General features: G+C 36.4%; 3 protein-coding genes across 7 annotated transcripts in view; all 3 read right to left on the bottom strand.

Moving 5' to 3' along the window:
- LOC108736292 (sex peptide receptor) overlaps positions 1-17,395 on the bottom strand; it is a 298,323-nt gene that overhangs the window by 192,521 nt on the left and 88,407 nt on the right. The window lies entirely within an intron of this gene.
- LOC108736282 (polygalacturonase-like) lies at positions 1,711-2,839 on the bottom strand. Its single transcript, XM_018468641.1, has one exon. The coding sequence runs from the start codon at positions 2,800-2,802 to the stop codon at positions 1,711-1,713; it is 1,092 nt and encodes a 363-aa protein (XP_018324143.2). The 5' UTR covers positions 2,803-2,839.
- LOC108736281 (polygalacturonase-like) lies at positions 5,800-6,831 on the bottom strand. The gene has a single exon (XM_018468640.1). It carries the CDS (start codon positions 6,829-6,831, stop codon positions 5,800-5,802), a length of 1,032 nt encoding a protein of 343 aa, XP_018324142.1.

Raw genomic sequence — 17,395 nt, 5'->3', positions numbered from 1 at the left:
GATGTGAATTCAACACAATGAACATATGGAACTTGGCAGTTGTTCAGATCTCAATTATTTTGTGAGCAAACCGTCAAGCCCGAACTCTTCGTCTTTTCAAGTTAGAAATACGGTCTTACAATTTTTCACTGGACAGTTACAAGTTACTAGCTACAAAATGGAGAAAAGCACAGCAAATTAGCTACACATTGTAACCCTTAACGTTTTATCTCTGTGTCATTTTTACTTCGAGATGCACTGCATGTAGTTTCAGCATGATATCAAGGTATCATTTCGTCTATTTCCTATGACTGGAGTGACAGTTTTTGGATTAGATGATAACAAATCCTACCCTAACCAATACGTCCTATCCGGCGATCATCATGAAACTAGTCATCAAATCAGCTTTGCAAAGGTTTCCAAAAATTGGATGTGCTCCATCATTTTAGTCTTCCTGAATTTCCTCTGTATCAGCAGTGTGGGGAAGAGTTTTGCTGGAGCCAGTGTCATTAGGATCCCAATGCAACACGTTTATTATAGCCGCTACAGGAGGAAATCCAAATGCTAGCATACTTGTGGCGTAACAGTTAACCGTCACTTTTTGTAGAACTGATCCATCTTTTTCTTCAGTTTTCATGACAATGCTGAGTTTGCCAATCATTGACGCATTCGTTCAGGTTGATTTGTGGCGATAAACACGGTTACCTGTCGAGGCTGTAACAAACGACTTGCATCGCATCAACACAATCTTGTGTTCTCTACAAAATTCACTCACATCCATGGTTAGATGTGAAGACTGAATAGTGTAATATTGTTTTAAACGGCTTTAGCGCTATTTTCCGAATTGCTTTTTAAGTCACGCTTGATGCCTACAGGTCAGTTGATGAGTAAAGCGTAATAGGGCTTCTATACCAACTGTGTAACTTAGAATGAAGTTGAACACAACATTAACCTTCTTTTTTGCCCATTAATTAAATGTGCTATTAGCTTCCGTCGTTCTTTGTAGAAGATATCCACCTACAACTCACCAAACACCGTTTCTATCCAAGTCTCCTAAGAGATTGTTACAAACTAAGTCACGTTCATATCCAATACTGCATCTAACTGCTGCTTCTTGTGAATCATGAATTTTGGTAGATACATTTGTTTGAATCATTAAAAGGGTTGTTTTGAGTAAGTATTTAAGAAATTATAAGAAAAACTACTCAAATAAAAAGGAGTGATAGGGTCTAAACTATCTTTATTCTACCCTTACAAATTTATATGTGTAACAATTGTTCTTTATTTGCTTTTATGCTCCAATTCTGTCTTTTAACTAGCGAGAAACAATCCCAGTTTTCATATATCTTTGTATTACCTAATCTAGGTTTCTACGTAAAGTAGCAAGTCATAAGCCTTTGGAGTCACTAATAATTTTAACCAATTAAGAGTATGCCGCCTTCTTCTGCTACTAACTAAAAATATATCAACTTACTTTTGCATCGAAGGAGTTTCCTCGGTGAATTACCAAAACAAACTATGACGTGCTGATGAGATTAATTAGGATCAAAATCACTATTCAGCTGGACAGAGACCAGGAACTTATACTATTCTTAAAGATTCACTTCCTTTCATTCATCTGATCTACCTAATACCCAGTTTAAATTCGATCAGCAATAATTGATTGAAAAAAAATTGATACGTTTTATTAATTTTCTTCTTTCGAAAATGCTATATCTATCACAGAATTATTTAACACATCGCTCCGGATCCACTTGGTATTCCGTAACAATCGCTTGCTGATTGTCCACCATCAAGAATCACATCAGACCAATCCCACTGTGATGCTCCTCTAACTAAAATCATAACCTTAATCCCTCCAGATTTTATCGTACCATGGACATTTTTAACGGTCAACTTCTTGATTGGAACACCGTCAGTAGCAACTCCATTGGTTCCATTGTTGATATATTCATCACGAATAGTAATACCACAATTTTTGATGTTGGTGAGTGTAATATCTTCGAAGGTAATGTCACTGACAGATCCTGTCTTTCCATATTCCGTTTGAATTCTGATACCATTGTCAGAGTTGGCAACTTCGCAGTTCTTAACGACAACATCTGATATGATGTTATTGCTACGACCACCGAGGGATCCAACTGAAACACCATGTCCACCGGCACAGTAGTTGTTTTCAAAACGGATGTTACTTCCAGAATTGATGGCGACACAGTCACCTTGATTGTAAATTACACTTCTTCTAAGTGTAATTTGGGTAGATTCATCAACATCGAATCCAGAAGTGTTGTAACCATCATCAAAATCAACTTTGGAATTATTCATGAGGACGTTCTCTACTGTAAGATTATGGCATCTATCGATTGAAATGGCATGCACTGGGAAGTCGTAAATGTTAAGGTTTTTAATGACCGAGTTATTGAAGTTTTCTACGTTGAAAAGTTTAGGTTTGGTCTTTTCACCATTCCCGCCATTGTATGAGGAGCCCCCACCGTCAATTCTATTTCCAGGTGCTCCATTTACTGTAATGAGGTTCCCACCAACAAGTATTATAAGACCATACTGCCAATCATCTGTTCCGAAATCGATTACTCCGTCGAATGTAACAGTTGTTCCAGATTTCAATCCACTTAAATCTAATGTTTGACCGGCGGGAACGGTCAAGTCCTGAATGGTGATATTTGTACAAGACTGTTTGATAGAACTTAATTCACTAATTGATGATCCTTCAAGGATACAAGAAAGTTTGGTGTCGCTACTGAGCGGATTTGACATGCTCGAAGCTGCCAAGAGTATGATGCCCAGAAATGTCAATGAATTCATTATATATTTCTGAAATTGATGTATTATTTAAAGAATGTGCCGGATTTTAAGATTAAAAAAATTGAATTGGAATTCTTGATTTTGTCAGTTTTAATAAAATTAGAAACTTTTTTAAAGGAATTAAATGTCAAATACACAGAAACAATATTTTTACGTTCAGGTGATGGGCAACTGCCTAAATGTAGCCATTAGGGATTATTTTTATACTAATTGTAAGTATAGCAATGTAGATAAGATTTATTTGTTTATGTTATCATTTGAATCCATTGTTCCAATCTATTTCGTGTATATTAAACCAAAGTAAAGTGTTAATTGTTTAATCCTAACAATAGAATATCATAAAGTGGTCGTGAAATCAATTTATGATTGATAGATAAGATGTTTAAAGAAAATAATCAATATTAGTTTAGGACACGTTTAATTGAAAATTAAACTAAGTGTTTATCCTACGTCTTGTGCTTTAAAATTAATTAATATCGACTTACGGCGTATTTGCTTTCTGATCTAGACACGCAACAATGTGATAAGGGTTTGTTACACGGGGAATGGGACACGGTCTTAAGTAGGAAGGTGGGTCCTTTGACCCCTTGACTCTTATGCGTGGATACTAGTAATGCATCGGAAACAGAAATGGATGCAGAAGTAAATGGTAAAGTTTTGCGGAAGTGGAAACGGAATCTCATGCGATAGCGGAAATATAATAACTTTTTTTTGCTTCAAAACTGCACTCAAGTTCAGCCAACACATAAAAGTAGTTAATTACCACTTGTTCTATTGTTCCGATATGTTAATTTTAAGAAAGATGAGATTCCGTTATCGAAATAAGTATGCGGAAGTTCCGTAATTGTGGAAGCAGAAACAGAGGCCTTTTGCAATACTAATGAATATACACCTACAGTGTGCATATTTAGAGCTTTCTCCGATACTTCAAGGGTTATTACATCAATTGTTGAGCATTCAATAAAGCCTTTTAATTACCTAAAATTTCAAATTTGATAAGTAAGCCTGCAGAAATTCTGGAGGTACTTGGGTCTGAAGAGTACTACTTTTATCACTCATTCACCCATTAAAACTTTTGACCACTTCTAGATGATTTGGAAGCATGAAACTTACCATGAAGGTAGATCTTTAGGTATATATCGGTGGTTCGAGGCTTGTGTTATATTAATTATGACGCCATGTTCCATACAAAGAATAATATAATTGATATTGAATTTACAGCTTGGTCAGCTTTAACACTACATATTTTAGGGGTTAACGGAATAAATACAAAATTTGCCAAGATGTGAATTCAACACAATGAACATATGGAACTTGGCAGTTGTTCAGATCTCAATTATTTTGTGAGCAAACCGTCAAGCCCGAACTCTTCGTCTTTTCAAGTTAGAAATACGGTCTTACAATTTTTCACTGGACAGTTACAAGTTACTAGCTACAAAATGGAGAAAAGCACAGCAAATTAGCTACACATTGTAACCCTTAACGTTTTATCTCTGTGTCATTTTTACTTCGAGATGCACTGCATGTAGTTTCAGCATGATATCAAGGTATCATTTCGTCTATTTCCTATGACTGGAGTGACAGTTTTTGGATTAGATGATAACAAATCCTACCCTAACCAATACGTCCTATCCGGCGATCATCATGAAACTAGTCATCAAATCAGCTTTGCAAAGGTTTCCAAAAATTGGATGTGCTCCATCATTTTAGTCTTCCTGAATTTCCTCTGTATCAGCAGTGTGGGGAAGAGTTTTGCTGGAGCCAGTGTCATTAGGATCCCAATGCAACACGTTTATTATAGCCGCTACAGGAGGAAATCCAAATGCTAGCATACTTGTGGCGTAACAGTTAACCGTCACTTTTTGTAGAACTGATCCATCTTTTTCTTCAGTTTTCATGACAATGCTGAGTTTGCCAATCATTGACGCATTCGTTCAGGTTGATTTGTGGCGATAAACACGGTTACCTGTCGAGGCTGTAACAAACGACTTGCATCGCATCAACACAATCTTGTGTTCTCTACAAAATTCACTCACATCCATGGTTAGATGTGAAGACTGAATAGTGTAATATTGTTTTAAACGGCTTTAGCGCTATTTTCCGAATTGCTTTTTAAGTCACGCTTGATGCCTACAGGTCAGTTGATGAGTAAAGCGTAATAGGGCTTCTATACCAACTGTGTAACTTAGAATGAAGTTGAACACAACATTAACCTTCTTTTTTGCCCTGTTTATTAATTAAATGTGCTATTAGCTTCCGTCGTTCTTTGTAGAAGATATCCACCTACAACTCACCAAACACCGTTTCTATCCAAGTCTCCTAAGAGATTGTTACAAACTAAGTCACGTTCATATCCAATACTGCATCTAACTGCTGCTTCTTGTGAATCATGAATTTTGGTAGATACATTTGTTTGAATCATTAAAAGGGTTGTTTTGAGTAAGTATTTAAGAAATTATAAGAAAAACTACTCAAATAAAAAGGAGTGATAGGGTCTAAACTATCTTTATTCTACCCTTACAAATTTATATGTGTAACAATTGTTCTTTATTTGCTTTTATGCTCCAATTCTGTCTTTTAACTAGCGAGAAACAATCCCAGTTTTCATATATCTTTGTATTACCTAATCTAGGTTTCTACGTAAAGTAGCAAGTCATAAGCCTTTGGAGTCACTAATAATTTTAACCAATTAAGAGTATGCCGCCTTCTTCTGCTACTAACTAAAAATATATCAACTTACTTTTGCATCGAAGGAGTTTCCTCGGTGAATTACCAAAACAAACTATGACGTGCTGATGAGATTAATTAGGATCAAAATCACTATTCAGCTGGACAGAGACCAGGAACTTATACTATTCTTAAAGATTCACTTCCTTTCATTCATCTGATCTACCTAATACCCAGTTTAAATTCGATCAGCAATAATTGATTGAAAAAAAATTGATACGTTTTATTAATTTTCTTCTTTCGAAAATGCTATATCTATCACAGAATTATTTAACACATCGCTCCGGATCCACTTGGTATTCCGTAACAATCGCTTGCTGATTGTCCACCATCAAGAATCACATCAGACCAATCCCACTGTGATGCTCCTCTAACTAAAATCATAACCTTAATCCCTCCAGATTTTATCGTACCATGGACATTTTTAACGGTCAACTTCTTGATTGGAACACCGTCAGTAGCAACTCCATTGGTTCCATTGTTGATATATTCATCACGAATAGTAATACCACAATTTTTGATGTTGGTGAGTGTAATATCTTCGAAGGTAATGTCACTGACAGATCCTGTCTTTCCATATTCCGTTTGAATTCTGATACCATTGTCAGAGTTGGCAACTTCGCAGTTCTTAACGACAACATCTGATATGATGTTGTTGCTACGACCACCGAGGGATCCAACTGAAACACCATGTCCACCGGCACAGTAGTTGTTTTCAAAACGGATGTTACTTCCAGAATTGATGGCGACACAGTCACCTTGATTGTAAATTATATTTCTCCTAAGTGTAATTTGGGAAGAATCACCAACATCGAATCCAACAGAATCACCTTTAGAGTCGTCAATGAGGACGTTTTCTACTGTTAGATTTTGACATCCATCAATTGAGAAAGCATGCAATGGGGAGTCGTAAATGTTGAGATTTTCAATAACTGAGTTACTGAGTTTTTCTACGTTGAAAAGTTTAGGTTTAGCTTTTAAACTATTTCCGCCTTCGCTATCCCAGTATGAGGGGCCACCACCGTCAATTCTATTACCAGGTAATCCTCTTGCTGCAATGTGGTCTCCACTTACATCGACCAGATGGCCATGCCAATTCTCTATATCGAAATGGATCGTTCCGTTGAACGTAACAGTGGTTCCAGATTTCAATCCAGTTAAATCTAATGTTTGACCGGCGGGAACGGTCAAGTCCTGAATGGTGATACTTGTACAAGACTGTTTGATAGAACTTAATTCACTAATTGATGATCCTTCAAGGATACAAGAAACTTTGGTGTCGCGACTGAGCGGATTCGACATGCTCGAAGCTGTCAAGAGTATGATGCCCAGAAATGCCAATAAAATCATTATATTTCTGAAACAGGTATACTATTTAAAGAATGTACGGTGTTTTGTCGGTTTAATTAAGACATCCACTAATTATTTTAAATGAATTAAATGTTAAATATGAAGATTCAATATTCATACCTTTCAGTTGATGTGCAATACTCTGTAACTGCCAAAATGTAGTCATTAGGAATTATTTTTATACTAAGTACAGCAAGGTAGATAAGATTTATTTGTTTATGTTGTTCATTTGAATCCATTGTCGCAATCTATTTTGTCTATATTAAACCAAAGTAAATGTGATTTATAAAATGTAACAATGAAATATCACAAAGTAGCCGTCGAATCCATTCAATATTTGACCGATAAGATGTTTAAATAAAATAATCAATAGCTGCCTGATTTTCTCTGGGAAATCACCTGCTTACTTTACTATCGTCCGACATCCCGGCGACCATTTACTATAAACGACCTCCCTATCGTATGACACTTGCTCACATTTATTTACTTAATCCAGGTTTCTATATAAAGTTACATTTCAGAAGTCCTTAGACCGAGCAGGATGGCCTAAAGGTTTAGACCATTGCTTAGCATTCGGGAGGACGCCGGTTCGATTCCGGGTCCGTCTGCCTTGGTCCAAGTTTTTCTGTGGTTTCCTTGGATCACTTAGGCAAATGCTGGGGCAGTAATATTCCACAGATAATCTTTCATTCTCTTCTGTCTTCATTTCGTCCGTCTCATCTTCCTCACCCGAACTACCACCCATCCATCCATTCCCACGATTCCTTAACGGAGGCTGAAGAGGGCCTTCCGCCCTACCTCCTGGCATAGACCGGAGGAACTGGCTGCCCACCAACATTAGCGGCTGGTGGGAATGAAACACCCAAACGTTTTTTTTAAGTTTTAAGTCTTTGGAGTCATTAGCAATTTTCATCAATTGAGAGCAGCCCGCCTTCTTTAATAGAAACGTTATCTGCTACTATGTGTATGTGCTTCTTTTCTAATGATACACTAATTTAATCTTCTTACCTATTTCCGATTTAATTAAAATGAAAAATTGATAGATTTCATTTATTTTCTTTTTCCTAAGATATGGTCACAATTATTATTAAAGTAATCTCCAAATCTTCTTCTCCAAATATTACATTTCGTGAGACCGTGAAAAACCCTTTTCTCCATATTCATTCCATTTCTACCTCGTCGTAAATTTCTAAAGTTGATGAGAATGGGATTTTAGGTCGTTCAGTTTCAGGTTTTATGTCTCATAATATAAAAGTTATAACTAAAGTTATTTCCCAAATGGCCTGCCGACATAATCGAAAAAAAAAGCAGTAAGGAAACTGTAGACTTAGAAAACTAGGAAATTGTTTCAATTAACGCAACTTTAATGTGGCATTTCCCAATACAAAAGATAGCGATTCATTTTGGGGCCCAGGACGGAAATGATTGAATCCAGTTCATTTTAATTTTTGGGTGTATCTTTCCCACCAGCCAATAATGATGGAAGGTAGGGCAGAAGGCCCTCTTCTGTCTGCTTTCAGGAATCGTGGGTATGGGTGGATGGTGGTTCGGGTGAGAAAGATGAGACGGACGAAATGAAGACAGAAGAGAATGAAAGATTATCTGTGGAATATTACTGCCCCAGTATATGCTTAAGTGATCCAAGGACACCACAAACTTGGACCAAGGCAGATGGACCCGGAATCGAACCGGTGTCCTCCCGAATGCAAATCGATGGTCTAAACCTCTAGGCCATGCCGCTCAGTGCAGTGATGAACATTTAGTCTAGTACATGTCCCTCTTACCTCTCACGCCCTACCTCCATTCAATCGGGTTAGAAGTTGTGACCTATTTGGGCCCTGAACGGGGATGATTGACTCACGCCCCACATTTTCCACCACCATACAATCTGGGTCCCCATTTACGCTCATATATTTTTTTAAATCTATGCTTTTGTGATGGATTTGAAAGCCCAAAGATGATATTACTTCCGGTGAACCCGGAAGTGGAGAGGGGATGCTCCCGTCTATCATAATGAACGTGGGTACCTGTGTTATATTGTAATGTAGACGGTAGTAATGCAGACACTACAATAAATTAGAACAAAACAATCCTTCTAATTACTAGCGGAATACTAACGTAGTCCGTAAATGTCTATCTCTCGAAGCACCTCTCTATGTCGGTGTAAGTTCTGATTTTGATTACGAATAATCGATTGCGGAATTGCGGTATTGCAATTTACAACTGATTAGCTTTGCTTCGATACGACGATCGTATCAGGATTATACAGCGCTTCTGCATCCGCATCTTTTGAACAATTTGATCGCTATCAAATTCACCGAATACAAGAAATTTACGCTGCGTCTAATTAATCTGGAAATTATATGAATCGACCAAAGTTGATATCAAATAATTTGAACAATAATTATCTCCCAGACATAAATGTAAATAAAATTATAAAATCATTAAAGTTTGAGTAACTTATCTATGAACACAGTATAATTTGAATAAAAAGAAAATTTATCTTCCGGCAACGGTGTCCGAATGAACTGCAAATAACGAAAAAAATTGTGTGATTTTATGAAACCACGATGCAAGTGTTACTTTTCGGATTTTACGAATACAACTGTAAATTTCCCGAAAATTATTCGATTTAGGGTATTAGAATTAAAATCGCTTTATTAATTTCATCTTAATGATTCAAGAATGGGAATGATAATGGCAAATCAAGAGTAGAACAAGATATCCAACTAAAATTTTAATTTCAATCTGCATATGAGAGTACGGAATACATAAAAATACAATCGTTCAGATGATAGACGCATGTTAAAAACTGGCAACAATATTTATTTGAATCAGTAAATCATTTTAAGCTTCAGTTATTCTGTCAACAATTTAATCTTCTCTTTGAGTTTCACAATCTGCAAATGAAATTGTCGTGCACTTGCACGAACGGGTGAGAATATAAATGCTACATGGTTAGCGTCGCCATATTGGCCTTGGTTCCTCTGTTGAGCGCCTTTCAGTTTTACCCCCACTCCACGACATGCGATAGATGAACGAAAATTTGAGGCGATGTAATAAAAGTTTCACTTTAAAAAAGGACTTTTAAAAAGGAAGTTATCTAGCAAAAACAGTAAAAGTATGACTTTTTCGTTATTAACCACTGAACCATTGTCAATATGTTCAACTTATCTACGTAACATTTTAGTCAGTCGAGTGATACACTTACTAAAATTTAAATACTGGGAAGAGGGATTATAAGCCGTCAAATATTGCTAAATTAAAAAAAATTTCGATAATATCCTTGTAGTAAATAAAAATATCCTTAATCCCGTTAAAAGATACTGTAAAAAAAATAAAACGGCGCTTTATCATTATTTTCAAAGCACAAATACATTTAAAGTCTCTTGATCTTTTTCTTTGCACCAAACCTCTGAGAAGGTCGCGCTATAAAGGCGAAACTGTCCCACAGGACCTCCTGTAAATTACTACAGCGTTGTCTTGCTGACAGTAAAGTTTTCTAATAAAACAAAAAAACGGACCAACTTAAACGAATTGTATTGACTTTCTATAGATAAACAACGCCAATACCTAAAGTTTTTCTCAACAAAGATTAATTGGTACTTAACGATAGAAGCGATTGAAAACTGCAGAGTCGTTAATTACCTATATAGAGTTCATTGTTTTCGTAAAAGCTCGAGTTCTTGAAGGCGAGTATTGCCCATCGAGGTATCGAGAATCCCTAGTCTCTTTTAATTGTAATTGGTTCTCACAAAAAATACCTTAATGAAGTAAACTTTAATCTGTAATTAACCGTCTATGAGGAAACCAGCAATTTTTAACTGAGCAAACTTCCTTGAGGCAACAACTCAAATATGACCCAGTTATTCACACTTAGTATTCGTTGTTTCCAGGAGAGTCATAATTTATTTTAATAACTAAACCATACATACATACACACTGACATAGTTCTGGCAATTAATAAATGCGAAAAACACGGTGAAATTTTTATACCAAGTATTAATTCTCAACTTCATAAATGGTAATAGAAAGAGAAAAGGACTTACGACTTTATAAATAAGCCCAAAATTCAATTACATGTACTTCAAATATATGGAATATTGGTAGAGTTCGTAAAAATTGTGACGTTCAACAGGCGGGGTTTTTACTCCCCTACAACTATCGACCGATACGACAGATGGCGGCCAGATCGAGTACTACCACGCGATCATTCAGCGCTACCTACACATAGGTACAATCTGCTGCCAACTGAAATATCTCATCGTCGTTTATTCAATTAGACAAGCAAGATACTAATAATGATAATATACCGTTATAAGTAGACTACTAATTATACTAACATTACAATTAATAGTATGAATATTAGTCCATAAATTATATACCCTAGCAATAATTCCTTTGTATATTGTATATTTATCTGAAAATAAATAAAAGTAAAACAAAAATACTGGTGTGCAAAGGAAGAAAAAGTAGGAAAAGAGCTAATATAAGGATAGGAAATGAAAAATTAGAAGTTGTCGATTTTAGGTATCTAGGAAGGCAGATAAGTCAGGACGGAAGGAGTAGTAGGTATATAAAGCAGAGGATAGCGCATGGTCGAGTCGTCTTCAATAAAAAGAAGTCACATCTATGCTCGCGAATGGTTAATTTAGAAATTCGAAGAATACTGGTAAAGGTGTATGTTTGGAGCGAGGCGCTGTACGGGTGCGGAACAAGGAAAGGTTAGAAGCGTTCGAAATCTGTGGATAGAGAAGGTTAGAAATGAAGAGGTATTAGGATGAATAGGAGAACAAAGAACTCTATCAAAGTCAATAAGAAATACGCAAAATAGGCTGGTAGGACACCTTCTCAGACATGAAGGTCGAATCAGAGATAGATTAGAGGCAGAAACAGGAGTTAGCAGGGGTAGAGATTAGATTACTGTTCACAAATAATTAAGGATATGGGTTGTTCTAGTTTTGGGAAAAATGCGATGTTTAGTTTAGGATGGGAAAGAGTGGAGGTGCATGTTCAACCAGTCTTAGGTCTGACGACCTTATGCGGATAATATTTATCTTGTCAGTGGTGAAGGTTCTCGAATAAAATATGTGAAAAGTTCCTCTGTTTTACTTTTATTTTTAAAATAAATATGTAGTTTTGTAAACAATGCGTTGTTGACAGTTTAAATTATATCAGGATTTGATCAGGACGTGCACGTCAAAAAACTTTTATCGGAGATCCTTATCTAAAATGAAATTTGTGGAACGGTTTTGAAACAAAAACTAATATGAAAAACGGCATATCTACACAGCAAACAAATGATTAAAAATAAATTAGTTAGAAGTTTGGAATGGAAAGGCAGGCCTAGTAACCTAGCAAGCAAGCACAGCTACATAAACCAAGATTCATTAGTTTTAAGCCTCCCGTCGCTGGCTCGAACAAGAACGACGCGTACTTTTTTTGTGAAACGCGGGAAATTAAACGAATATGTAAATTTCACCACGGGAGGATTTTCGGTACAGATAAAGCGGAATTACTAAAGTACATAATCTCGACGAAATTTTGGAGAAATGGAGTTAATACCCACAAGACAGGCAACAATTGACGATCAACACGCCTCGCCCACGTCAACCATCCCGAGCGGTTGATCGTCAACAGGAAATGTTACAGTAAATCCACGAATTAGAAATGGAAATCTGCATTATTCCTTTAAAAAAGTTGAACATCCTTACCAAAACAATTGCTAGGTGTTCTTTACAGCGCCGCGCTGATGAGATCCAGAAAGATCGAAATCGCGATCCGCGTCTGGCAGTTTCGACAGAATACAGACCACTTCGAATTATTTTATTCGATTATAGTAACGTGCCTATCACGTTGAGGTTAGCTACGCCGGGATTCGTTTCAGCAAGTAGATATCCATATATTTAAATGGACCTTGTTGGAGCATACGTAATCCTAAAATGTAGTATCGTACTACAGATGGCGTTTACCGCGCCATTTGTGGTATTTTCTAAAACGCGCTGTTAAGACAGCAGGTAAAAGTTGATCTGTGTTCTGTCGGAACTGTCTGCGACGCGCTGATGAGATCCAGAAAGATCGAAATCGCGATCCGCGTTTGGCAGTTTCGACGGAATGCAGACCACATCGAATTATTTTATTAAACAAAAATTGAAAAAAAAAGGCGTCATTTTATTTTATAATAATTTTATATGAACATTCATCATCATCATAAGGTCATCAGCTCTAAGACTGATTAGACACGCACCTTCACTCTTTCCCATCCCGAGCTAATCTTCGCATTTCCCCAAAACTAGAACAACCCATATCCTTTGTTCTCTTTCATTCCTTAATGAAAAAAGAAATTTTCATCATCCACATTATAATTACAATTGAAATTCTTACTGCAAACCTAACCTCTTGCTCTATTGCTTTATGAAATCCGATTCCAGAATCTCTCTTGAATAATTTTGACTCTTTATATAATATAGTTTCGCAGTATATGTCAATAGATGGCAGTGTGCATTCTTGGGCTGAATTTCTCTTCCTAATGCAATCGTAGAAAGATCAACGTAATATTAATTTAAAAATATTACGCTGACGACCCTGTATAAGAACGAACAGTTAATCGAATCATTTCCAAATTCAAGCAACCAGCTAATTCAGCTTAAGAAACGTTTTGCTTCGGCATTCTCGACGTAATGGCCCTTCAGATAATTGGCAACATGAATCATTGAAACTGATACCTTAGGAGCTTTTTTTTCTTTCCTTGATAGTGACTAATTTAAGCGAATCAGTCTTAATCAGTCGGTTGTTTCCGAGAAGTGGCCTTTTATCTTAATTCTTCTTTTCAGCTTTCTTCCGCACTAGATCGTCAAGTCATTGTCACTGCCCTTTTCTTACAAATTATTCAAAATTATGTCCTGTTAGAGATTAGACAGAAACAAAATACTGAATAGAAGATATACGTGTGTTCATCATCTTCATCAGCATAAGATCGTCAGTCCTAAGACTGGTTGGAAACGCACATCCACTTTTTTCTATTCTCAGTTAATCTTTCTAGAACTAGAACATCTCTCATCCTTAACTCTTTATGAATAACAATCTAATATGGGTCTACGTCTAGCCTTTCGTGTCTGAGAAGATATTCCCATCAACCTCCATAGAGTCCCCTGTTCTCCTATTCTTTCTAATACCTCTTCATTTGTAACCTTCTCTAACCACGGTATCCTCATCATTCGCCTGTAACACCACATTTCGAAAGCTTCTAACCTGTACAGTGTCGTACTTCAAACATACGCCTTTAACAATCTTCTTCGAATTTATAAATTAATCGCTCCCGAGCATAGAAGCGACTTATTCTTGTTGAAGACGACTCTATTTTATATTTCTATTGATCCTTCCATTCTGAGTTATCTAGATTTCTATATACAGAAAATCAGCCAGTTCTTCTAATTATTCGTCACCTGTCTTTCACATCTTACTGATGGAAAAAATCTAGTACATGAAAAGATTCTTCATCTTCATCATATAGATAGAATTTTATGTACTTGAATCTGTGACTTTGGTACCATTAGTGTCTCTATGTAGGCGCCACTGTACGCTTGTGTCGTCCGACAGAAGTCGAAAGAAGCCAACAACAATAAGGGTGGTTACGCATTTATATGGATAAAATCAACCACTGTTTAATTTGACTTAAATTAACCGTATCATCGGGTGGAATGGAGTAAACGAAAGGATTTTTTGTGACATCCCATTTAAAAATCAAACCTCGTTCATGAGGTTTCAATTTTGTGAGAAATGCTTCCAGCTGTTCGCAAGCATATAAATTCGATATCACGCCTTTGCCGGATACAGAAAAAACATCAGCTTTTCTTCATAAAAAATAAATTGCAGCTAACAGGCCGCACTGACAGTAAAGAATGAATCTCTTACTCGGAAATATTAGCCAGTATTAAAAGAATTGATCACACCAATGCGACGTTGGCAAGAAAAGCGGAAATGGGTGCCAATTTTTANGCAACCAGCTAATTCAGCTTAAGAAACGTTTTGCTTCGGCATTCTCGACGTAATGGCCCTTCAGATAATTGGCAACATGAATCATTGAAACTGATACCTTAGGAGCTTTTTTTCTTTCCTTGATAGTGACTAATTTAAGCGAATCAGTCTTAATCAGTCGGTTGTTTCCGAGAAGTGGCCTTTTATCTTAATTCTTCTTTTCAGCTTTCTTCCGCACTAGATCATCAAGTCATTGTCACTGCCCTTTTCTTACAAATTATTCAAAATTATGTCCTGTTAGAGATTAGACAGAAACAAAATACTGAATAGAAGATATACGTGTGTTCATCATCTTCATCAGCATAAGATCGTCAGTCCTAAAACTGGTTGGACACGCACTTCCACTTTTTTCTATTCTTAGTTAAAGGGTCTACCTCTACTCTGTCTGTAACTAGCTTTTCGTATCTGAGAAGATATTCTATCAACCTCCATAGAGTCTTCTGTTCTCCTATTCTTTCTAATACCTCTTCATTTCGAACGCTCCTAACCTTTCTTTTTCCACCGCGCCCTCTGTCCACGTTTCGCACACCTGTACAGCGTCTTGCTCCAGACATACGCCTTTAACAATCTTTTTCGAATTCATAAATTAACCGTTCCCGAGCATAGAAGTGACTTATTCTTGTTGAAGGTGACTCTGTTTTATATTTCTATTGATCCTTCCATTCTGAGTTATCTAGATTCCTAGATACCGAAAATCAGCAAGTTCTTCTAATTTTTCATCTCCTATCTTTCACATTTTACCGTTTAAAACAAATCTAGTACATGAAAAGATTCAAAAAACTTCATCAGGTAGATAGAATTTTATATACATAAATCTGCGACTTTAGTACCACTAGTGTCTCTATGCAGGCGCCACTGTACGCTTGTGTCGTCCGACAGAAGTCGAAAGAAGCCAACAACAATAAGGGTGGTTACGCATTTATATGGATAAAATCAACCACTGTTTAATTTGACTTAAATTAACCGTATCATCGGGTGGAATGGAGTAAACGAAAGGATTTTTTGTGACATCCCATTTAAAAATCAAACCTCGTTCATGAGGTTTCAATTTTGTGAGAAATGCTTCCAGCTGTTCGCAAGCATATAAATTCGATATCACGCCTTTGCCGGATACAGAAAAAACATCAGCTTTTCTTCATAAAAAATAAATTGCAGCTAACAGGCCGCACTGACAGTAAAGAATGAATCTCTTACTCGGAAATATTAGCCAGTATTAAAAGAATTGATCACACCAATGCGACGTTGGCAAGAAAAGCGGAAATGGGTGCCAATTTTTATAAAGATCCTGGTTTAACCAAACGTAAAAATTTAAAAGAATCACAAACTAACTAATATTACTCAGACAGGACAGTAGAACAATCAACTCCAGCCCTTTAGACCCAAATCATGACAGTGTCAGTTCATAATTTATTTCATAATAATTTTTGACAGTTCATCCTTTCTAAATGAAACTGGCACCATGCATAGCTAGTACTATTTCGGTAGTAAATCAAAAATTAATATTCAATATAAATTTCATTTCGAATTTTAATTGAATGTTTAATGAAGTGTTATTTCCCATTTCAAATGAATATTCAAATGAAAATTTGTTACATTAATATTTAACTATGACCGAGCATTACATCAAAATACTCCCTCACAGATGCTATCATTTAAGGAAAATAACAGCAATATAATGTTGAAGCACGAAATAAAATTTTAACTGCGAACATAAATGCAATAAACCAATTAGTAAAACTCCGTAGAAATACCACCTGAATACGAAATCAAAGTAATATATCCCCACGTATACTTGGTCACGTAAACATATTATCCAAACTCCGATGTAAATTTAAACTTTTTACCGATTAGATATTCCGAAAGAAATTCTGTTTCTATATAGGGCAAACTCACGAACGGTAAATTAACTCGACATAAATTAAAATTATTCTATTTTGCTCTGAAACTCTATAGTTATGTCATAACGAAGACCTTTGCATAATGATGAATAGATCAACATCATATAGGTCAATCCCATCCCACATCCTTAACTATTTGCGAACAGTAACCTAATCGAGGTCTACCTCTACTCCTTTTAACTCCCGTTTCTGCGTTGAATATGTTGCTAACCTCATTTCCTTCTCCATCCACGGTATCCTCATCATTCGCCTGTAACACATTTCGAATGCTTCTAACCTTTCCTTTTCGACAACGTCTTATAATTCGATGGAGCCGGTTGCACGCACGAAAAAACATGACTCATGCGACGTTACTTCGCTCTGAGGCGTTCCATTTAAGGCTTGAAGTGCAAGCGAGAGCGCAGAACGAGCGACAAAGAGGCACAATCGGCCTCCGCGTTCGGCAGCGTTCGACATCTGTCTCTCTCCTACTTGAGTGAGCGATGCGTCCGCGTGGACAGCTGCTATACAATAATACATTTCCATTTACCTCCTTCTCTATATCCATACAAAATATCTATCAAACAAATAAAATTAAAATT

This window comes from Agrilus planipennis, unplaced genomic scaffold (genome assembly GCF_000699045.2).
Source record: "Agrilus planipennis isolate EAB-ADULT unplaced genomic scaffold, Apla_2.0 scaffold110, whole genome shotgun sequence".
NCBI lineage: Eukaryota > Metazoa > Arthropoda > Insecta > Coleoptera > Buprestidae > Agrilus > Agrilus planipennis.
The sequence above is the reverse complement of the archived record's forward strand: the minus strand, read 5'-3'. Positions and strand labels throughout refer to the sequence as shown.